The sequence below is a fragment of the Artibeus jamaicensis genome, unplaced genomic scaffold (genome assembly GCF_021234435.1).
Source record: "Artibeus jamaicensis isolate MK-2021 breed Jamaican fruit bat unplaced genomic scaffold, CSHL_Jam_final contig_465, whole genome shotgun sequence".
In the NCBI taxonomy this organism is placed as follows: Eukaryota; Metazoa; Chordata; class Mammalia; order Chiroptera; family Phyllostomidae; genus Artibeus; species Artibeus jamaicensis.
The window spans coordinates 13,523,544-13,548,420 of NW_026521843.1; the positions used below are offsets into that span (position 1 = coordinate 13,523,544).

General features: G+C 42.2%; 1 protein-coding gene across 7 annotated transcripts in view; it reads right to left on the minus strand.

Annotated features, from left to right (window-relative positions):
- DTNB (dystrobrevin beta) overlaps positions 1–24,877 on the minus strand; it is a 173,683-nt gene that overhangs the window by 116,189 nt on the left and 32,617 nt on the right. For all 7 annotated transcript variants that reach the window (XM_053666874.1, XM_053666871.1, XM_053666872.1 and 4 more), the window contains 4 exons: positions 23,420–23,487; positions 21,928–22,008; positions 17,619–17,832; positions 4,544–4,629 (listed from right to left, as the gene is read on the minus strand). In XM_053666874.1, coding sequence (XP_053522849.1) covers positions 4,544–4,629; positions 17,619–17,832; positions 21,928–22,008; positions 23,420–23,486 — 448 coding nt within the window. In that variant the 5' untranslated portion in view covers position 23,487. Of the gene's footprint in view, positions 1–4,543; positions 4,630–17,618; positions 17,833–21,927; positions 22,009–23,419; positions 23,488–24,877 lie in introns of those variants that run through there.

Sequence of the window (24,877 nt, forward strand, 5' to 3'; positions counted from 1 at the left end):
AGATGGGGCTTGAATAAGGGTTTTTCAAGTTTCTTAGAAAACAAACAGCATAATCAGACAAAGTAAATAAATCACATACTGAAACTGACAAGCACAATGTAATAAATAGTGGGCTTCATAGTCTGTAAATGTTATCGTTCTCTGAGTTATTTGGGGGATGTCTGACATTACTGAGTTTTGACCAGGCTTCTAATTAAAGTCTACATTCTGATTATGAATCTTTGATACTGTCTTTAGAATCCTAAACTGAGTTACCTTTGAATCTAGGATATAGGCCTTGATGGCCACAACAGTGAGCTATTTCTGTAAATAAATGATCCCTGGGTCAGAACCTCTCTTACGAGAGATTTGAAAACTCTAATTAAGAAAAGTTTCAGACTAAAAGTACAAATATTTCATTTTAAATGAAATATTTGTTAAGTCATTTCAAAGGCTACCTTGACACTAAAGCAAAACAAAAAGTATACACCAAAAAAGAGAGGGGACAAAATTATAGGAAAAAACAAAAAGTAAAAGGTAAAAAGCGGAAAGATCAAAATAAGAGTAAAAAGAGCAGAACTACTAGGGCATCTTCCATACATTAGAAAACCTAATTTAAACGGAACATTAACAGAGCCAATAGCAGAGAGCACCGTCAGCCTAAGAAGATGGAGAAACTAAGAACAACAGAGACAATGGAGTGAGTAGGTAAAAGAAAGCGAATAAATGGTCAAATGCTGTTTGATCTTACAGTGCAGAGTTAGATAGCACTTTTGACTACACTATTATCCAGCTACTTCGACTGAGCTGCACACAGCAGAGAACTGGGAAACCAGCGGCGAAAGGATTCTGCCGACAGGCAAAACCGCCAACCAGGCCGCAAAAGCTCAAAGGCCTTCTGCCACGATGTCTGAGCAATCGCTGTCCCCTCACTTGAAACAGAACACCAAGAAGTTCGGTTGTGCTTCCTCCGTCAGGAGTAAAGCAGAAGCAAAGAGAGATCTGCAGAGACCAGTGCACCGATAATACCATCACACCCTCCAGTGATCAAGGACACGCACACACCATCACCACCAACAACCACAGCAACAGACACTCAAGAACTGAAGTAGCACAACAGTCTGAAAGTGTGAGGTGAGACAAACCACCCAGGCCTCACGATTAGCCCTAAATGCATGAGAGTGACATCCCTAAGACACAGAAGCATGTTTAAACTACGATCAGTGAGCTCTGTTTAACGTGAGAGGGACAGACCGCATTTAAAGTGATTTCTGCCCTGGATGATTAAAACTAAAAAGGGGAAACAGGCTTCGATATCTGACTACTTTGCTTATTTTAAACATCTCATTCTCAAGCTATTTATGGCATAACAAAAACAATGAAATAGTGACAGATGGCAAAGCAATGACTTTAAACATGAAGAAGACAATGAAGCTACATCTGAAATCTATCTGAATGATACAAACATGGTAGTAAGTGGCTCAGAGTGGCCGTAACTCATCGACCCACATGCAGTGTGTGGTGACTGGCGTTCTGCATGACAGGTCACGTGTGCCTGGGCATGTGTGCCTTCATGGCCCTGAATCCTGGTCACTTGTGGGGCCTCCAAGAAGTTCAAAAGCCACATCAATAAAAAAAAAAAAAACTGCTGTCACTTGGATCCCCTCCACATTTCACATAGTACTAAAATTTGTACCTTTTCACTCACAGTTACAACAGACAACTGCAGTAATTTAAGAACTTGGTCGACGATTTATATTTGGCAAAATCTTAGCACTTACTATGTGCCAGGGATGCATTCTATGTAGATGTAGCAGATTTCATTGCAGAAACTTAACAATTCCAGAGCCATCTAAAATGTGCATTTACATAATCAATTTTTTCCAACCAGTTTATTTAGTACTAATTAAGATGGCAATGTATATATACTTTTAACCATTTTTTTAATTTTCATTTTTTCAATTACAGTTGGCGTTCAGTATTATTTTATATTAGTTTTGGGTGCACTGTATAGTGGTTAGAAGTTTATATAATTTACAAAGTGATCCCCCCACATCTAGTACCCACCCGGCACATACATGGGTATTATAGTGTCCCTGGCTACAACACAGTGTTCCCCACCAGGGTGTCCCACCTTTTGGCGTCTCTGGGCCACACTGGAAGAAGAAGAGTTGCCTTGAGCCACACATTCAATACACAAGCACTAACGAAAACTGACGAGCGAAAAAAAAAGGTTTCAAGTCAATTTACGTTTTGTGTTGGTCCACATTCACAGGCGTCCCGGACCGCATGTGGGACACCCCTGCCTGTCCTTTCCATCCCCGTGACTACTTCGTGACCACCAACCTCCTCCCTTCACCTTTGCCACCCTGACCCTGAAACACATGTCGCTGTACGCTGTCAAATGTTCTTTTTTTCTTTTCTTTTTTAAAGATTTTATTCATTTTTAGACAGAGGAGAAGGAAGGGAGAGAGGGAGAGAAATATTAATGTGTGGTTGCCTCTCATATACACCCCCTACTTGGGACCTGGCCCACAACCCAGGCATGTGCCCTGACTGGGAACCAAACCAGCAACCCTTTGGTTTGCAGGCTGGCACTAAATCCACTGAGCTACCCAGCCAGGGCCAATGTCATATATTCTTTATCTGGTATCATCATCATTAAATAACAGAATCTCTACTTTCTTTTCCTCCTGTTTGAATGAAATAAAATTGCACCTATATCACATTGCTTTCCTCAGAAAAACACCATGATAGAATTAAAATATGAAGACATTTCAGCCCAAAAGAGTAATATTACCATGTGGAAAAAAACCCAGAAGGATATTTAAATAAAACTATAATTTTCACTACCAAAAATCTCTTAGGCATTGCAGCTGATTCTGAAATGGAGGCAAACCGGATAACAGTTTGACCAAACACATTATCTAAGATCTCGCTGCAGAACGTTGAAACCTGTATCTAGTGAGCCATCTAGCTTTCCAGTTTTCGATGTCATGGTAACATGTAAGAACAAGCAGATTCCATTTTTTTAAAAAAGAATTTAAAGTCTCTCTCTCTCTCACATACACGCAAGCACCCCCCTCCCACACACAAAGAAATAAAAAAGAAAAGAAGAACAAGAACAAAAAGCACAGCCCTGGCTGGGTGGCTCAGTTGACCGGAGCATCGTTTCTACACCAAAACGTTGCAGGTTTGACTCCCAGTCAGGGCGCAAACCTAGGTTGCAGGTTCGATCCCTGGTCAGGGTGCAGACGGGAGGCAACAGATCAATGTTTCTCTCTTTCTTTGCCTCTCCCTTCCCCCACCCACCCTCCCTAATATCAAAGAACATGTTCCAGGGTGAGGATTCAAACAAAAGAAGGAAGAAAAGAAAAACACAGAAAACAAATGCACCTACAAAGTAATCTTGTCCAAAAGCTTATACTTGAATTTAAACAAGTCTCTATATCTTTCAATGAAAACAAGACACGTAGGGCACAAAGGAACATCATGGGGACCCGATGACCAAAATCCAGTCTATGAGAAATGCCACAGGGCAGGTGACCCAGTCTCTCCAGCGAATCAGTTCACAGGGTGTCTCCACTCTTCACCGAGACCCACGGCTTCCGTCCCACCCCCTGAAACCTGCCGGTTCCCTGCTCTGCAGGCACCTGCGGCCCAGCCGCCGCCCCTGTACGGGACCGCACAGCAGACAGAGCAAAGCAGCTGGGGCGGGGCTCAGACGCCTGACAGCCTGCGTTGAAATCCCAGCTTCGCCCCTCGGTTGGCTTGTCTATAAAATGGACAAAATACTACCTGCTGCTCAAAGAAATTTTACAAGTTCAGTGAGGAAATATGTGTAAAGCCCTAGCACAATGCTCGGCATGTCTTAGACAGTAACTATCTAAAGAGTGAATGAATATAAATCAAAGCAAAAATATTAAATAATTGTGAATTTCGCCTCCTCTGCTCTCATCCAGCCACCTCTTCATAGTACCTAATCGACAATAAAATGCCAAAACGGCCAAACAGTAAGAAAAGCACTTGGAAGCGTAACTGGAAAAACATGCTGTCGACTTCTAGCTAAACTGCGCTTGACTCCAAGGCACGAAAGACCAGTTTAACCACAGCAAACACCACCTGATGACGAAGCGAGGGGTTAAGAAAAGGGCTAACCCTGACGAAACCTGGTCAAAGCAATCAAATTCATTTTCTAACATAATCATCTAACATAACTTAAAAACTGTTTACACAATTTTTATGTTAACACAATTTTTAGTAACATGGCCACCATTTTAAAAATAATTTTTTAAATGTCAACATTACTGCTCTGAATCTCTTCAATTTTCTTGCTTTACACTTAAAGCTTTCCAATAAAAACACTAAACGAACTAATTCAACCAACTTTTCTGTCTGAACAGTAGGTGGCATAACTCACACGGCTCCCAGTCAGGTGAGTGATGCGGCAGTAAACAAAAATGTTTAACACAGCATCATCCAAAATTCTGAAAATGGTCACTTAAAACTGCTTACAAGTCCTAATTGGAAAATTAAAATTTTCAAATAATATGAAAATACTTACATCTCAATTTGTCCAGCATTTTCCCACCACACATGGTTGCTAACATAGCTTTAACTGAAAATACCGTCATCTTGCCTCGGCCCTCACTGCAAGAGAAATCATGTTAGAAACAATTGCCATCTGGAGCCACAAAGTCAATCAAACGTATCACTGAACATCGAGCAGCCAAGAGACTGACCCCTACCCTTTCCTGCCACATTACGTTGGACTTTCAGAAGCCTCGGATTTTTGGTGCCTTGGCAGCATTAAGGCTTCGTCCACGCTAAGCGAGGAGTGCTAAAACCACCTGTAACCCAGGTTATTAGGAAACTGGTTTCATAAACATTCTGTAAAGCAGTTTCTGCTGGCTGGGCAGGCAGAGGCCTACACAGAAGTAGATTTCTTATCAATTTAGTCCATCAAATCCACAGCTGCAGTGTTTTTGCGCAGTCAAAACTGTGGCATTGCTTGTTTTGAATACTAGTTCAGAAATGTGTCCTTCCACCAACATATTATAACAATCGTTTATTGTTATATACTAAACCAACAGGGTGCACGTTGCTATAGAGATTTTATAGGACATTCACCTTTGTTTTTACTGTGACACTCATGGTACCCAGTGTTTATTCTAAGAAGCTCGGTCATACCTGTCTCAAACCTTCCCATACCACAACTGTGAGAAAAGTGAAGGGGAAGGATCAGTAGCAGTAAACCTTTTTTAGGAATTGGAAAGCGGAGATGTGGAAGAGTATAAACAGATCACCGGAGGCAACGCTGCACAGCGCCCGAAGAGCTGAGCAAATGCCAGCAAGGCCCCTGACCCAACAGGCCCCCTGCCCCGCCCAGGCACCCACGCCCCGGTCTCACGGCAGATGAAAGGTCCACTACTCAGTGTTTTAAATTATCGTGTGTAAGTTAACAAGGGTTTTTGTGCTAGTCTCATACAGCTTGTGCTTACAGTTTCCTAGCAACTCGGTAAAATACCTGTGCAATAATGAGAATACTTAGTTTTATAAGCAAGTGTCGTCCTCTTTATGTTTACTAATGGCCCCATTATACTTGCCATTTATATTTACTATATTATACCACCCTAGTTATATTTACTGAGTGTCTCCCATTTTCTGAACCTTTGTATATAGTAAGATCACACCTGGAGAAAGGCAAATTATCTATAAGCCAGAAGGTTCTCAATGAAAACATCGCCATGACATCTCTGTAAGTTTACTCATAAGATGAAATGGAAATCCCTACAGCCAGTTAAAATTTGGACGGGGAGTTTTAAATACACAGATCTTTGCAAACGCCGAGACTGTCCGCCTGTCTTACACAGCACCTGGAAACGATCGGGAACATTCCCGTGTCGTATACCTGCTGCATCACATGAGGCAATGTCACAGAAAAAGCATCAATTATGTTAAAGCGAATGGGTGTCCAAAACCGATAGAGAACCTCTAACAGTGGATGTCTCCTTTCGGTCAGCAACCACCCAAATGCTGAGTCTACGTTTAAGCAGACCCTCTTTATGTGACAGGTACTCTTCTCACTAATAAAATACCAGGAAAAAAACCCTCAGATACCTACTTCCCCATCTTTCTTGAAACCCAGACATGGGCACACTACACGAGCTCCACCAATCAGATGCAGCTCTAGGCTTCAAACAGAAAACTATCATCTTTCAGCAGCTGGAACTCAGAGTCCACGGCAGAGCATGGCAGCTGCTGAGGCAGTCATACCCCGTGTCCTGTGGCAATAGAGAGAGAGTTGGGGCGGCACCAGCAGCCCAGCATCAGTGGTACCTGGAGCACAAGCAGCAACATCGGTGCCGGGACTGGCAGCAGAAGGGCTTTGCGAGGCCATGGGTGTGACTCTGAGCTTAGTTTGTGACAGTGTGATCTTTGAGCCTATACCCTCCCAACACTCTCAGTCTTTAGCTAGACCCACCCACCCCGTTTTAATAAACTAGCCCAAGATGGTTTCTAGCACTTACAACCAAGAACTCTGAGGCAGGCAGCTTCTATCCTGCTCGGGCACAGAAAGCAGCAGCAGCAGCAGCAGCAGCAGCAGACATGCCTGCCGCCCAGGGGAGAGCAGACGTGCCTGAGGGTCGTCAGGGCGAGTGCAGAGAAGGGCCCCCCCAGCAGCGGAGCCAAGCCGCATGTGCGAACCCCGCTAAGGACATTTTTTAAGGTAAACATGCTCAAAATATTTTTCTGCAAACACATTTCATGATGCAAGACTATCTGGGGAATTCCACTGGGGAAAGCAAAAATGAACCACAGAAGAGATCTTCATAAACATCAGGACACTGAACCACCCGGGGCAGGGGCGGCTGCAGCACAGAACGGAGCTTCCAGGCTGCTGGCCCCCAGTGCTCAGGACGCACTTGCTTTATCGAGATTCGTTTTGAACTGCACTTTGTTTTCTGTACTTGTTTCCTAGTTCTCAAAAACTGCTGTTTTAAAAAAATGCAATTTTTTTTAAATGGGAAAATGAAGGTTTTCCTGGGAAAATGAAGGTTACCATTCCTGGACACAGCTAATGGTTTTAGGGGGAAATGAAGAAGGGGAAACCTGTCAGTTAAAAGACACTTAAGATACAAAAACTACAATGTGGCGCAACGGTAGCACGTCTGACTCCAGATCGGAAGGTTGCGTGTTCAAAAACTACAATGTATAAAATTTCCCATAATAAAAGTTTCAAAAATAAAAGTATATGAAAGAAGAAAAAACTACCAAGGCCCAGGCCCCATCCTTGGGTGTTCACTAAGAGAAGGCTGGACATTCACATTATCATAAAAAAAAAATTTTAAAGAAAAATAGCCCTAACTGGTATGGCTCGGTTGCTTGAGTGTCATTCTATAAAGCGCAAGGTCACCGGTTCCATTCCCAGCCAGGACACATGCCTGGGTTGTGGGCCCAGTCCCCAGTTGGAGGCGAGAGGCAATGGATCTATGACTCACTCACACAGTGATGTTTCTCTCCTTCTCTTTCTCCCTCCCTTCCCTTCTCACTAAAATAATTTTTTTTAAATGTAATATATGAAAGATACAGAATATATCTAAGATAGTTTACTACATAGAAAAAGCAAGGCATGGAACAAAATAATTACTAGAATGCAGTCTACCAATTACTTTAAAAAGGAAAGAGCAAAAATAATATTCTCATGGACGGTCCCCAATTTATGATGGTTCAACTTAGAATTTTTCAACTTAATGACAGTGCAAAAGCAATATGCATTCAGTAGAAATCATGTCAGATTTTGACTTTTTCCTGGGCTTGTTATATGCAGTGTGATATTCTCCCGTGATGCTAAACAGGGGCAGCGTTCCCAGTCAGCCACGTGACCACAGGTAAACAGTCGGTGCTCTACTGAGTAGCACGAAGTGCACTTCCAACTTAGGGTATCTTCACCGTATGGTGGGTTTATTGGGACACAATCCCATTGTAAGGTGAAGAGCATGTGTATTTGTTTGTATACATTTAACCAACTGTGAAGAGACACTGAAAAAGTGACATTAGTTGTCTCCAGGGTGACAAGTGGGCAGCCAAAGGAAAGCAATGAAAGACTGGTCACTTTTTACTTTACGAACATGCAACATGCTTATACCAGAAAAGAAGGTTCTGGAGTCAGCACCCAAGCTTCCGACTCAGGGCACTAGAAAAAGAACAGCAATTTAAACCCAAAACAAGCAAAAGGAAAAAAAAATAATATGAGTAAGGGCAGAAATCAATAAAAACAGAAAACACAGAGAAAAATGAATGAAACCAAAAGCTGGGTCTTCAAATAAATCAATAATGTTCATTAACCCCTAGCCAGACTAAGAAAAAAAGAGGAAAGACACAAATTAACAATATCAAGAATGAAAGATGAGATACCACCACACATCCTATAGATATTGCAGAAATAATAGGAAAACATCACAAAAACCGTTATGTCCGACAGTTCAACAACCTGAACAACCTGGACAGGTACAGCTGCTCCCTGGTGGAACACAACTACCAGCGCTCACTCAGGAAAAGACGTACGAAGGTGGACCGCATCCACTGTAGAAATTGAATCGGTCTGTTTAAGCCTTCCAAAAAATAAAGCTCCTCATTCAGTGGGCTGGACTGGCGAATCCTAAACAGTTGGAGAAGGAAATAATTGCATTTCTACACTAATTCTTCCAGGAAATAAAAAAGGGGGGAAAAAAACAGTTCCCAATTCTTTCAAGAGGCCAGAATTTTTTTTTAAACCAAAAACACATAGACATTTCCACAAAAGAAAACAAGTTGGTCCTTCATTAATTTAGACACAAAAATCTTCAACAAAATGTGAGCAAATCAAATGTTACAATATATAAAGAGGGAAAAGGGGGCTTTATTTCAGGAATGTTAGTTAACACTGATTTGACATGTGAAAACCAAACAATATAGTTCAGCATATTAACAGACTGAAAGAGAAAAGCCACTTGGTCACCCGACTAGAGGCAGATGCCAACATTCAACACCCACTCCTGATAAATACTCGCAGAAAACTAGAGGAAAAAAGGCGCTGCCTCAATCTGATAAAGAACATCTGAATAATAATAACAGCTAACATCACGGTTAATCATGAAAGTGCTTTTCCCCAAAGACCAAGACCAAGTCAAAGAGGACCGCTCTCACCAATAGTCAGCATCACTCTGGAGCGCCCAGCTGGTGCAATAAGGCAAGAAGAAAGAGAGAAAAGGCATATGGATTGAAAATTAAAAAATAACACTGTATCTACTCCAGACAATATGACATTTTATACAGAAAATCACAAAGGACCTACCAAAAAAACCATTATCACAGATTTTAGCAATGCTGCAGAATACAAGGTCAACCTGAAAATTCAATTTTATTTCCACAAACTAGCAAAAGATCACAGGAAACACAACAGCACCAAAACTATCAAAAGCATCAGTAAAACTTTTTTTAAAACTTTTTACAAAATGTGCTGATTTTAGAGAGTGAGAGGAAGGGGGAAACAGAGAGACACATCGGTTCGCTGCCGCGCCCACACACACACTCACTGGTTAGTTCTTGCATGTGCCCCAATGAGGGATCAAACCCAAAAACCTGGAGCATCAGGACAATGCTCCAATGTACTGACCTACCCAGCCAGGGCAATAAAAAGTTTTAAAAAATGTTCAAGATCAATACAAGGAAAACTCCAAAACATTGATTAAAGAAATCACAGAGGACATAAATAGACGTGACACATTCATGAAATGAAAGGTGATACTGTTAAACTGCCAAGCTCCCCCAGCTCATCAAATTCGCAACAGAACACTTGTGTGGAAGTCAGCAAGGTGATTCTCTGCACATCCTCGGAGCTGTCAACCCTTGCAAAGCTCAGTGAGGTGTGGGAACATACTAAAGATACAACTCACGTGTCCAAATCCCACCCTGTTCTTAGCACTTTTTAAAAGTCCTTTGTGTTATTTTAATATGCACCCAGAGCTGAGAACTACAAACATAAAACTGTGAATGCAATACTGAGACTTTAGCTCCTATTTCACAGGCAACCATAGATCAAAGGATGTGATAAAAGGTTAAAGAGGATGAACCTGTGTTTGTTTAACTCTCTGTGCCTCCAAATCCCACATTCTTCCTTCAAAGAGCTAGTCTTTGCTGAAGAGAAGAAACCGGTGTCATCCAGGCAAATAGACAGGAGGGCGGCAGGCCCCCCCACCCACCCACCCCCACCCCCCACTGGCAGGGCGGCCAGGCCCAACCTCCAACTCCATTCCTGAAGGAAGACTTAACCCCACGGTATCCATCAGAAAACACCGTACGACAGGCCTCAATGGGCACTATAACATCTTTATTTCTAAAAACTATTGTAACAGTTAGCATTTAACGCCTTTTCTTAATTTTCAAAATCTTTTAGAAACTACTATTTACAACATTTTCCATTCTTTATTCAAGATAGTATGTAACTCAACTGTTGCAAATAATAGTCCTAGATTCAGAAAGTCTTACATTCAAAAACAGAATAACAGATAAACTTCTCATTCAGCCTGGACTGGCACTCAAACACCTGTGTCCTTGTCTACTAGTTCGGGTTATTACTAGTCTCGGTGTCTGGTCTTGGATCAAGTATTCTGTAGATGCATTAGCAAAATTATGCCTCAACTCCTCAACTAATAACTACCCATAATAATTATCTCACCCTCTCTCAGACCTACTTTCCAACCGTTTTTCCTCTTCATAACACAGACACAGCAGCCTCCACACATAATCTCCCTCCCGAAAACCCTGGCTCTTTCTCTAACTATATACGCTCTCTGGGCTGCACCTGGTACGTATGGTTACCATCACACGCTTTACCAAGGCTGAAGGGACACACGTCTAAATGACAACTCGCGACTCAACAGGATGGAGGGCCTTCGGATAAGGCTGAGGGTGTTTGAAGTATGGGGTCAGGAGAGGAATCTGAGATGAAGGATCACAGTGCATGTGAGGGGCGAGACTGGGAATGGTGCTTAGTGAGCCCTTATGTTTAAGAACCCGTTTAAAGTATGCAAAGTGGGCTCAGGTCTTAATTACAAATCCTCCCCACTTACAATCATTTACAAATTTAGGTTCACAGTTTCAACTATCAAAAGGTTTACTTGCCTTTCTAAAGAAAATATTAATATAAACAAGTTAATAAATGGTATATTTAAAGACACTTAGGAGTACTTACTAAAGATAATTACATAAAAATCTAAGTACAACTTAGTATAAAGAAATAATTGTCCAAATGAAATTATCGAAGGGGTGTTCTCACAATTCTTACTTCTTCAAATCACACTTCTTTTTACATTTTTACTCCAAAAAGAAAAACACTGAGCTCCCTCCTTCCGGCTCCTTGCTCTCAGCTCTTCGCTCTGACCCTGAAGTCACTTTCTGCCGAAGTACAACGCCCTCCAGCTGCCCCAGAGGAAGTCAGGGAAAGTGTCCCTTTTGCTTTGCTAATGTTTCGTGACAGCTCCTTCATTCTTCCTCTAGATTAGAGGCAACAGGGAAAAACCAGTCACTTAGCAGTCTAATGCCCCATGATTGTGTCCTTTACCTAATTCTTCTTTTCTTGAAAAACACTCATTCTTGACCCTTCCCACCAGACAGCTGAATTTAATCCACACACGTTGCTCAAGTAACATTTAAAAGTGAAGCGTCAGCTGCCCCCCGTGATGGGGTATACTATACAACCTCGCTCAGGTCCGCCTCTTCAGCTATGCCAAGGTGAAGCCCGGGTTTGTACCAGAATCAATTCTCCGCAAACAAGGTTCGGAAAGATCTGGTTTCATCACAGCAGCCCCACCCACACAGAGTCCCTCCGAGGAGCGCTCTCCCTCCGTGAAGAGAATGACCACCATCTTCTTTCTCAGACATGCCTGCCTGACTCATCCCCACAGACCTGTCATTTCGCAGTCTGACAATAAACCACGCACACGACTTCTGAAAGAGTTCTTATTATCCACGACTGAGAAAACACCGGGGCTGCCGCTCGGCCAAGCTAAGCAGACGGTGAGTCACCCTGAAAGAACGCGTATGTTGGAACCTACAGGTAGGAACCGCCAGAACCTCTGCAGTCCCCACCTGCTCACTTTGGATGGGGACTGCTCACTTCAGTTGCACAAAGTCTCAAATTTGTGTCTCTGTATTTTTCATGCGTAATGCATGAGCTGGGTGATGTTTATAGCTCTGCACTATCTAATGAGAGCTCGCTCTTCAAATTAATTATTTTGAAAACAAAACGATAGGGAACATTTTTTACTTAAGAAAACAAGCTGTTTCTACATCTTTAGCAAATAACTGTGGATGCGGCCAATTATAAATTAGTACTTTTTCCTCGAAAACAGACTTCTTCTCTAGAAACACCATTCATTACCAGTCCAATAATCACATGCAGCTAAAATAAAAGCATTTCTCTTTGATTTTCAAACTCATATTTTTCCAATTAACCTTAATTTACAAAACTTTACAGTGAATGGATTATGCAACAATCAACTACAAATCAAGAATCCATTTGGCAAATATCAAATAGCTTAATCAAGTAAAATCAATGAAAAATCCTATTCAATTTTATCATAATCAGAATGCCTGATAATTTTATATTTTTGCCTACTAATTTTCATTTCAGCTTTACAAATATTTATTAAGAATCCAATGCTGCATTAATTGAGAAATAAAAAAAGGGGGGAAATCTCTGCTCTCAAAGACTTTTGATCTTATTCGCACACTTAGGAAGCAGTTCAGAGCACTATCATTGAAAGTCAAAATAATGATACAGACTATAAACCGTCAAAGGGATGAAAGCGGGTTGGTGGTGAGAATAAGGATGGCCACAGCGGAGGGAAGAGCTGGAGCACAGTGGGCGGAGGAGTGGGGAGCACAGACAGGGTGCAGGGGAAATGAACGTGTCACACTGGAAAAACTGAGCAGTGCCTCAAGTAGCTTAATTAGAGTTTGGTGTGAGCAGAGAATTATGAATTGATATTGTTAGCTCTAACTGAGGAGTACGAATTTCATTCCAAACCACCAGGAGTCTGAAAGTTTCTGGGGTGGGAAGTTACGTGACGAAAACGGTGTCCTGATCAGATTAATGTGGACGTGAGTATTGAACGGACTGCAGAAGTCTGACACCATCTGTCACTTTCAGAGGAAAACAAAAGCAAGGAAAAAGCAACACACTTAGAAAGAGAATTCCCCTTGCCCCCTAAAAAAAAAAAAAAGAAAAGCTTCCAAGAAGGAAACAATAAGGCTAAAATAATAAGCAAAAAGTATTTTTATTTTCTGAATTATTAGCTAATGGTCAAACAAACCCTTTACAGGTCTGCATAGGGCCCTGGTGTAGAGAAGAGTACTCTCTGAAAATCAGCACAAATGCACGACTTCATTCGGGAGAAAAGAAAAGCTACAAAATACACAGTAAGTGATGGGAAGAGGAATAGGTGAATTTCAAGTTCATTCACTTCTGCTCCCTGAATAATTCTGCCACCAAGCACTTAGCCTGGGGCTCAGGGAGCCGGTTTTGGTGGTGACACATGACACGGCACACCCTGACATCCACAGGACAATGGCATCCAACAGGGCCCCTGCCCTGTGAGGGCAGGTGGGTTCCTCTCTCCCACCAGAGCAGCCATTTTTCTCCATTTTGCACTAGGTTTCCCCTTAGGATTTCATGCTTTTAAAACATTCAAAACTCCTGACTTGTTCTCCACCACTGCCTGGACATTTCCTAAAAGAGCTATAACCCCATCCTTATAAGAGTCAGATCCTTACAAAAATGCGCTGCCGTTGAGGGCACCAAATTCCTCCACCCAGCACTAGCTGTCTCCTATTTTTATTTGGCTGACTTTTTCCTGTCATCCTGAATCAACCTAAGAACAAGTAGGGATATTAGGAAATGCTATACATCAACACACGTGTGAGCATAAGATCAAGTCTGCAGAGAACGTTTGTGAGCCAAACTTAGGACAACTGTCGGGAAGCAAAAGCTCAATGGGCTGAGAAATGGTCTGGAAAAATGGCAGTTTTGCACCTCACTTTACCCAATAAAATCTAAAGAGGAGGCATAAATGGGTTACGTGAAATCCAGTGGTGACAGGTCAGGGAGGCAGCAGGAACCTCGGGGACTGGATAAAAAGTCAAATGATAGACACACCTTTTACACAGGTGGGTCCAGGACAGTAACAGTCAACAATGAACACGAAAACAGTCACAGTGAGGGGACTTGCGGTCTCCCCCCAGTGCGGTGTCTGTCCTTTGAGGGGTCCGGAAAAGGCAATTGGACATTCTAAAGGTATGTTATCGTAAATGTGAAAAAAAACAGGCTCAGTTAAGGTGAAGATTGACCTCTGTCAGGGAAAAATACCTGCCTGGGACATGACGACCCATCACGAGCTGCTTTTGGTTAGAAAGTCCCCATTTCAGACCATCCTGTGCGGTTACTTTAGGTCTCTGAGTGTGGAAGGCCCCCACGCAGCACCCCCACCCCACCTTGTCAGGTTTCGCACCTGGCCCCTTTCCTTCCATACATGACATGTTCGTGCCTCCCAGGAAATTTTAGTTTTGTTTAAAGATCACTACTGAATAAGACGGCAATCTAATATTATCCTTTTTCAGCAATGTCCACTCTATTATATGCTAATTGGGCATATTCAGAATTTAAAGTAAACTGGTTTGTTTTTGCTTTTTTTATATTGCTTTGTTTTTAGCATTCAGCATAAAGAGGGAACAATGGAATATTTTAAGTATATCCAAATGAAGCTGTTAGAACAAGGTTTTAAAATAGTTCACAGTCATATTCCCAAACTACACAGGAATTTTTCATATAAACCAATCATAAATTAGATGTATAAGAATCTTTACTCTAAAGGAATCTTTACTTTGCTCTGAATATGTCTGAGATAGCTCTGTACCTTCCGCTCCTGACCTTGGTCTCCCCTCTCCCTTCTGCTATCTCTTCACTCTTTCTTCCTTCTATGGCCACAGTATTTAACTTGCTTGATATAATCAGGGATTCAAAGTTTATAGTCTCTGCTTTATCATTCAGTAAGAGGACTTTTTTTTGCTGACTTTAAAAAATACTGTTTCCTTCCTGAATTAATTTTTGTTGTGCAACCTGAACTGATTTACTCAGTGCGTTAGTGTTGTGGCAAGGTGCTGCTTGCTCACTGCAGATTAACAGTTTTTGTAATGGGGTGCAGGGTGGGATCCCTTGAAATAGCAAAGCATACCCCCACAACCCTTGACTAGGGGGAGAGCGGAGTGGATGATAGGTTTAAGATACTTTGCATAACACTGGTAAGTTGACAGCTGTGCCTTTCCTGAAGGGAAGAGGCCTGCGGCCCGGGGTGCAGGTGTACCTATTTGAAGAGCATACAGTGACTCCTCACACAACCAGGGGAGACGATGCCTACCCCAGGGGCCCCCATGTCCCTGGGAACTCTTGCCCTGACTAAAGATGGCAACCAAAAGAAGATAAAAGATACATAGGATCTGGCAAAAATGGCAGACACTAACACATCATAGGAGGGGCCAGTTATGAGGTCAAGCAGGAAGTTCTAGGCCAAGCTTTCAAATGAGGGCAGGCAGAAAGGGTGGAGAAAAGAGTCCACCCCGAAAACAAGAGGTCAGGAGTAAGTGGCAGAGGCGCAGGAGCGCACCACGAGGTCTGCAGGGGGAGGAGGGGATGGAGATGCAGGGACCTGCCCAGCCAAGCGCGGATGCATAAGAGGTGCTTGGGGCTGAAGTGTGACTGGGGATGCAGAAGCGTGACGGGGGATGGATGCTGAGTTGCAGACTTCTACTTCTCTGGAGGATGTACAGAAAAGTCACTGTCTTGGGAACAGGGAGGCTCTAAAACCCACAAGAATACTTTCCAGGGAGGACAGAGACCTGTTTGTGCAGCTGGCTGAAGAACATGTAAGGATATGGGGAACTTCAGGCCAAGGTTTTGGCTTGCAGCCTGGCACGGGGTGGGAGTGGGGGCGGGGGCAGGGGCAAGGGAAGAGCCAGTTCTTGCGGGACAGGAGTGCTCTCAGCCCCAGCCCTGCCCAGGCTGAAACCCTGTTAATAAAAATCTGTCTCCTTCAACACTAATTGTTGGGTCATGTGTCAAGGCGCCACAAGGCCGAGCGAGCTGCGGTTTGCTCAGCTACAGTTTTACTAAGATTTTTGGATCAAAGGAATCATTCCTTGGACAGTATTAAAATTATAGTTTTACTATGTAAATTGCTTTAAAAAATGGTACCAGAATTTTGGGACTTATTTCTCATGTCTCACTTGCTTTAAAAATTCAAATTTCCTTAAATAGTTGTCTTTTAAGTGAATAAAATATCTAACTTATAACATCTTATAAAAATGCTATAAATTTAATGAGTACCTATGTTGTAACTTGGCTTTGACACTTGTATGATTTTACCATCAATTCACAGAATTGTCAATATTATAGAATTTAACTAATAGCAAATGTATGAACAACCACAAAAAAAAAAAAGAGAGAAAATGAAGCAGAGAATTAACTCTTCCAAATCAGATAGTTGATAAAATAGCAGGGATCAGAAATCTGAACTCTTAGTTCCTGGAATACGACCATTAACTTCTGTGTTTCTATCATTTATGATTTCTTGTTTGTTTTTTATATAACCAACTTAATCATAAATACAAAGAGAACGACTCATTTCTGTTTTAATTCAGAGAATATTTAAATAGTCTTCTTCTATTACTGTAATGTTATAAGACAACGTTCTGCATTGAAAAAAATTAAAATAAGACATTGAACATAAATAAAGAGAAAATGAGCCCTGGCTGGTGTAGCTCAGTGGACTGAGCACGGGCCTGCGGACCAAAGTATCACGGTTCAATTCCCAGTCAGGGCACATGTCTGGGTTGCAGGCCAGTTCCCAGCAGGAAACACATGAGAGGCAACCATACATTGATATTTCTCTCCCTCTCTCTCCTTCCCTTCCCCTCTAAAGATAAATAAATAAATATTTTTAAAAAAAGAGAGAAAATGAGATACTATATAGTTCGGGGGCATCTGTTGTAAATAAGAAAGAGAAGTTAGCTTTAAAAGTCAAACAGAGCCCTGGCTGGGTGGTTCAGTTCATTGGAACATTGTCCTGCACACCAAAAGGTTGTGGGTTCGATTCCTGGTCAGGGCACATACCTAGATAATAGGTTCAGTCTCCAGTTGGGGCACATACAGGAGGCAACTAATCAATGTTTCTTTCTCATACTGATGTGTTTGTCTGTCTGTCTGTCTCCCCCACCCTTTCTCTCTCACTAAAATCAATAAAAACGTATCGTTGGATGAGGATTAAAATTTAAAAGAAATAATAATAAAATCCAATAGAAACCCTCATAAGCAAATGCATAACTTGCCTTTGTTTCACTGAATAAACAACTACACCTTTACCAAACACTGTGTCTCAAGTGCGTGCTTCTCCGAATGTTACAGGGCTTAGTATGTGAGACGCTGCAGGACAGCACGTCACTAACTCTGATTCTGAGTGGACATCCCTTAAGCAAGGAAGTATGGAAGGAAAACGATCACGGGACAAACACTCTTGGAGTTCAGCAGCACGTAAGGTACTAGCCTGTCGTGCGCGGCGATCATAAAGTTGAGGAGGAGGCTGATGGACTGGTCCACACTGATCTGGTGAGGAGAGGGCAGGCGCTTGTTCAGCTGGTAGTAGATGGACGAGATGACGGTTTCGAGGCGGGACACGCTAATCTCGGTGCTGGGGTCCAGTGTGTTAAGGCCATTGTCTCGGAAGGCTTCGATCATGTTCCAGATGTCAACAAGATGGACTACCACACAAAGCAAACAAACCGTCAACAGGTTAGAAGTTTTAATTCATCAGAAAGACAAACAAACTTTACATGTATTTACATTTAATAGATCCGCGAAGGCTGGCAGAATATGCCACCCCAACATGCCACTTTGGCACAAGGATTCCTTTGAGCTAAAGGACAGCAGGTGCCAAAGGTGAGGTGTCCTGACCCTCACCTGTCCTTACTGACAGCAGGAAATAAAACCCCCAAGTGAAAGATGCCTTTCCTATTCCGGGGGATAGGAATAGGAATTGAAACGTGTTGAAACGTGTGATCAACAGAGACAGCGAGTGGAGGCCAAGAGTAACCTGTACAGACTTGTTAAAACAACTCTTACCTTTCTTTAGTCTCCCCATATATTTTTCAGTTACTTTTCCAAAATTGCTACTGTTTGTTTAACCTAATATATAAGTGTTGAGAACCGCCCTGCCTTGTTTAGAAGCTGTAAACCCCTCCATGGCTAAGGCTGAGAAAGCGACCTTCAGACCATAAGCCACTAAGGAGACAAAGCTTATCTCCCTGGCAGGGGCGCCGCTTCTGCTCCTTTTTATTCATCCATAACTGGCCCCCAGTGCTTGGTTGGTTAGCCAATGACAGGTAAGATTCCCCAAGGGGGGAATGACCTAAAACAGGCACGATCACATGGGGGCCCAAGAGAAGGACTTGGGGGGCTACAGCAAAAGGGGGTGATGGTCCCCCACCCCTCAGCTATGACATAGCCTGAGTCCTCATTCTGTCTGCAAGAAGTCTCCTAATCTCTTGGCTGCCTAAGACAATGCCTTAAGCCTAAAACAATGCTGGTGGTAGGTACGCTCTGTGCTGGAAAGGGCGGGTTCCCTATGCAATCAGGCCTAAGAGTATGTAAAATCCTGTGAAACTTGATTTGTTTAGAATGCTCTCAATTAAATAAGGGTCCAAGCAAGAAGTGAGTTTGTTCCTCAAAGTTTTATAGCTCTTTAGCTATCTGACCCTGACCCAAAATAGGCCCTCAGAGTTCTTTGTTATCTATTGTTTGATCCTTACTGCCTGACAATGATTAATGAGTGTTACCGGTATCCCTGTGCAAAATGAACCCAATAAAAGCCCATTGAGGAAAAGGCTCTTGGCCCTTCTCCTTTGAGAGATCGGCCACCCTTCCTCCCCAAGCAGATCGTGTCTTGGGGAACTTACTCTCATCCGTGGTGGCTAGGGGAGCCCTGCGGACGGAGCTCCCCCACATATAAGCACTTGGACCTAGTCACTCTTTGGGTCTTCATTTTCCTATGGGGACTCCCGTGTATTGTAAAAATCTGTATGCTTTTCTTCTGTGATCTGTCTTATATCAGTTTAATTCTCAGGCCCAACCAGAGACCCTGAGAGGGCAGCGGTGAAGTACAGTCTCCTCTCCAATAGCCTCAAAAATATATAATGTAAAATTCAACTAAACATCAAAGAGACAAAAATCACAAGCTTTGGGGGAGGTATTAACACATGTTTCTTAGTAAATGAGAAGCCAACATACAAAAAATAAGTACGGATAGAAAATTAAACTTTATAATGAACAAAAAAGGCATAATGAACATTATATGAAATACTGCCCCCAATGATTAGAAAATTGACCTTAATTGAGTCATAAAGCTAATCTCAACGATTTTCAAAGAATTAAAATCACATGAATCATGCTCACTGAACAAAATGAAATTAAGTTAAAAATCATTATCAAAACAGTAACTTTTTAAATGAATTTTACCTATAGAAATGAAGAAACACATCAGAGAACTTCCTTAATATAATTAAGGTATCTACAAAAAACTAACTGAAACATACTACTTGAGAGTAAAATGCTGAAAGCCTCCCCTCTGATACTGGGAATGAGACAAGAAATGCTCACTGTCACCATTTCTATTGTACTTCAGGTCCTAATGATACAATTTTGCAATAATTATTGATATAAGTATTAAAAATGAAGAAATATAAATGTCATTATTCAGAAAGGAGTAAACTATACACACATAAAATCATAACAATTCTATGGATAAATTACTAAATTTAATATTGGAGTCTAGAATGACTGCTAAACATAGACTGATTTAAAAGTAACTGTATTTCTATGTATCAGACAGTGTAATTTAAAAGCATCATAAGTCATCAAAGACTTAGAAATAAATCCAGTGAAGAATGTGCAACACCTCTACAAAAAAAAAATCTATGAATACGACTGGCAGAAATAAAGACCTAAATTAACGGAGAGTTTCACCATGTTCCCAAGAGGAAACCTAGACACAGGAAACGTGGGAAATATGCCAACTCTCTGAACTTGATTTACGGGTTCAGTGTAGTTGCAACGAAACCCCACCAGGCTGACATTCAAAGGATGCGTTTTGCTGTATGTTAATTACACTCACAAAAAGAGATGCAGACGGTAAATATCCCAGCAAGGTTCTTTGTTTTATTTTGTGAGTGTGTTCTTAGTAGAAATTGACAAGCAGAATCTACACTACATATGTAAACAAATGTAAAAAGGCCAAGAATGCCCCAACCTTAAAAAGAAGAACAGAACTAAGTAGGAAGACCTCCTCCACCTGATATCAACACTCACTATAAAGTTGTGACAGTGGTTGTTGGTATAGGACAGACAGACAGACAGACGGTGGAACGTGAGAGTCCAAAAGCAGATCTTCTCATATACAGACACTGCTTGAACCTTCTTGTACATTTCTCCAAAAGGAGTGAAGAAAAGATTGCTTAGTAATGGAGAAAAATGGTCTTCTGAATCAACAGTAGCGGGAGAACAGAACACATGTAGAAAAAACTGAAGCTTGACCCCTATGGGTGCTGTAGACCCACAGAAATCCTCTTCATGTGGGTTGAGAATCATACGTGACGAAATAAAACTTCTAAACAATGCATCTTCTATGAGTACCACTGGCCTGGTTCAGACTCTCGACACTCCACACACAGACTACCATTTCCCAAGAGTAATTACAGGAAGAATTATAAAGATAGTAGGTTCTTTAGAGCAGTGGTTTTCAAAGTTCTTGACCACAACCCACAAAATTATATTTAAATCACATCTCTCTCACACACACACACGCGCACACACGCACATACCCCTAGATCCTAGATATATAGTAAAAAACAAATTTCACAAAATACTTTTCAGATTGACCACATAAGCTGTGTTCTGATTTTTATTTTTCCTTCTTTTCTCTATTACATGCTTTAAATTAGGTCTAGGGCCACCAAAACGATTCCATAAACTATTAATGGGTTACAACCCATAATTTGAAAAACGATACTTTGAAACACCAGGAAATAAACCTGACTTCAGTCTAGGATGGAATGGTACATTCCTCAAAGAGAATGTTAAGCTAGGATTTCTGAGTAAGACTTAAAGTAGGATTAAAGTATTTAGCTATGAGAGTGACTTGCGCAAGGCACAGGTTTATGATAAACAGCAAAACCAGGACCAAAACCAAGGTTCTTCCCCATTCAATGTTCATTCCATTGCACAAAACAGTTTTTCATTAATGCAGACACACACACATGCACACACACGTATGAGAAAAGTGCAATGATTCTGCCATAAGTTAGTTCACCTTCACAGATATCAAGAAAGATTTTTACACATATTACACGTATATGTTTACATATACTTTATTTACTTATTTTATAAGTAGCAATTGTGCTAGCAATTGCCTATAGAAAAGGCTGATTCGTGTTAAGTTTAATCAGGAAAGTTAATTCTTATTACATCTTATCAAAATATTAATATTTTTCTTTTCCCTCAGAAGCTGATACATTCTATTAGCCCTGCACAAAACGCTCCATCAGAACGTGACGAGGAGAAACCCATCCTCCCGTTTGAAGAGCACGAATAACGTGCCGGTCGCGCCACTAGCACACGTGGAGCTGGGGAAATGTTCCGAGGGACACGCAAAGTGCCTCGTTCCTCCCACTGCACAGCTTACATTCTGCTACGCACTTCGGACAAAAATAATTCCATAGAAGTCACAACACAACTAAGAGACATGAAAGTCCTCTACCTCACATGACTGAGAGCTCTGTGCAGCCCTCACAGAAATGACTTACGGTTGCAGCGTTTCTGGACGAAGCGTAATTTGCATGCTGTTCTGTACGTTGATAGTCTTATGACATCAAAATTCTGAGCACCTGAAAGCGGGGCAAATAAAACATGTTCAACTGGACTTACTGTTTCATTTCTACATGCTGGGAAGAGACTCTATGCCGTTGTGTTGGCACAGTGCATGTGGAACTTGTCAGCTAAACCTTCTGGTAAGACCGCAGGCGGGAGGAAGGGTTGACCAGGCCCGTTCCCTGCGTGCCCACTCCACGCCAGGCACTCTGCTGGCACGTCCGCCGACAGTATCCAGTCCACTGGCCTCGGCAAGCTCCGAGGGGAGGAACACTCATGATCTGCGTTAACTGTGTGTTGTGGGAAGGGGGGATGAAGTCGCGTAGCAGGGAAGACTGTAGCCCAGAGTCGGGGACGTCAATTCCAGCCCCAGCCTGACCGCCAACCGCAGAACCTGACCGTGGCCCCGTCACGTGCCTCTTCTCAGCCTCAGTGTCCTCCTCTGTAGAACGAGGGACCTGGACCAGCTGATCTCTGCGGCCCCTTCCGGATCCGTGGCAGCCTGTACTTTTCAAAAACTGGCCATAATGGAATTTCCAGGCCAGTATTTTATACGGCCTTAATGAATGGAAGGTGGCAGAAGGGACACTGCCTGACTTCTGAAGACAGGTGACGAAAGGTGGTCCGCTTGCCCCTGCTCTTCCTCTCCCGGATGCTCCCCCTGGGAACCCACACTGGCCCTCCCTCTGAGAAAGGACCTCGGGGGCCATCCCGCCTGGGCTCCTGCCGCCCCCAATCCAGCCCCGACTGTGTAACTGTCAAACGCTTTTCAAAGGGTTTAGTCACTGGCCCAGACCAGCAGCCCCATTTCAGGAGAGGACTCTGAGGTCTGGCAAACGAGTGCACTGGCCTCAGCCAGGCAGACAAGAAGTCACAAAGCAAAACAATCCTTCAAATAACAGGACCTCCTCGCAGCCATCTTCTTTTCTTTGTTCAGTTTTACATAACAATGTACTTTTTAAACAGAATTCAAGTTGTATAGTAAAGTAATATACTGAGTACGCCTTCATACTATATTAATACCCCACCCCCCGCTCTAAATGTTGTCCTAACAGTCTTCTCTAGCCAGAATTTGTATCCAGTGTCGGGGACCTTATGTGGCACGTTAATTATGTATCAGCACGTGCAAGCCCACGGTAACGGTGGAGCTGCAGCAAGAGGTCTGCGTTGACTGGCGTGCCTTGATCTGACAGACACTCTAGGGGACACTTCTGCTGTACTATTTTTGGCCTTGCTGAGGGGAGTAGTTCAAGTCAGTTCAATTGAAATAATATGCTCTGGCTTGGGGGTCCTCCAACTCCGTGACTCATTAACTCTCATTCTTCCCATTCAAAAGCTTGTAACTAAAAACTTGTGTGACTTCATCGGGAGAAAAAAAAACTACTCCCACACATGTAAACAAGGACTCCAGAAGCACTCAAGACTTACGCATTTCTATGAACAGCTGCCTCTTCTCCGCCATGGTCTTCCGCTTATTCCCACTCTCCTCAATCATCCTAGAGACAGAGAGAGACACAGTGAACCGCTGTGTACTTTGACAACCAAGCGCTCAGCACTCTATTGTGAAGGAGAAGCACAGGAACCAGGCTGTATATGCACATACTAAGAGGGTATCAGTCCAAATAAAGTGGAAGCCTGATACCAGAGAGATGAACCCTTTTCCCACTGTTTGATACCTTCTAAAATATTAAAAGTCAATCTCAAGTGAGCTCGTACACACCTCTTGTGCTGAAAATACAGGCTGCCTTACTTCTAACTTTGATTGTTTTCTCTGCAGAGTCCTAGATTAGCCAAGGCAGTCTCCCGTGCCCCTGCTGTTTTACACAGGTAAGTAAGGTACTAAGTGTAATTTAGAAAGTAATGATAATGAAAAGCTGTTATAGTAAAGGACATAAAATAATGAGTTTACACATAAATATATAAATAATATCAATTTTTATTTTTTATTTTTTTATTTTTTATTGATTATGCCATTACATTTGCTCTATTCCCCCCTCCCTTCCCCTCCACCCTGCATACCCCTCCCCCACCATTTCCCCCTTTAGTTCATGAACATGTGTCTCAAATTCTTTAGATTCTGTATTTCCCCTACTATTCTTACCCTCCCCCCTATCTATTTTCTATCTACCGTCTATGCTACCTATTTTCTGTACCTTCTCCCCCCCTTCCCCTCCTCCCACTCCCCTGTTGCTAACCCTCCATGTGATCTTCATTTCTATGGTTCTGCTCCTGATCTAGCTATCCTCTTAGTTTGCTTTTGTTTTAGGTGTGGTTCTTAATAACTGTGAGTTTGCTGTCCTTTCACTGTTCATCTTTTTTATCTTCTTTTTCTTAGGTAAGTCCCTTTAACATTTCATATAGTAAGGGCTTGGTGATGATGAACTCCTTGAATTTGGTCTTATCTGAGAAGCACTTTATCTGTCCTGTCGCCCCGTCCTGGTAAACAACTAAGGCTTCGCTCCACTCACTTAACAGCACGAATAAACCAAAAATGGCTCTAGAACAACTCAGAGCCCCAGAACCGATAGACCTAAGTGATGAAGAAATAGCCAGTCTTTCAGATGCACAGTTCAAAACACTGGTTATAAAGATCCTTACAGAACTGGTGGATTTTAGTCACAAATTAGAGAAACATATGGAAGCTAAATTAATTGAAATGAATGCTGATACAAAAGATACCAATAGTAATGGAAAGAAAATTGGGACTCAAATCAAGGGAGAGGACCAGACGGAAGAAAAAAATGATCAAACAGAAAGGAATGAAGAAATAAGAATTCAGAAAAATGAGGAGAAGCTTAGGAACCTCCAGGACATCTTTAAACGTTCCAACATCCGAATTATAGGGGTACCAGAAGGGGGAAAGGCACAACCACCAGTTGAAAAATT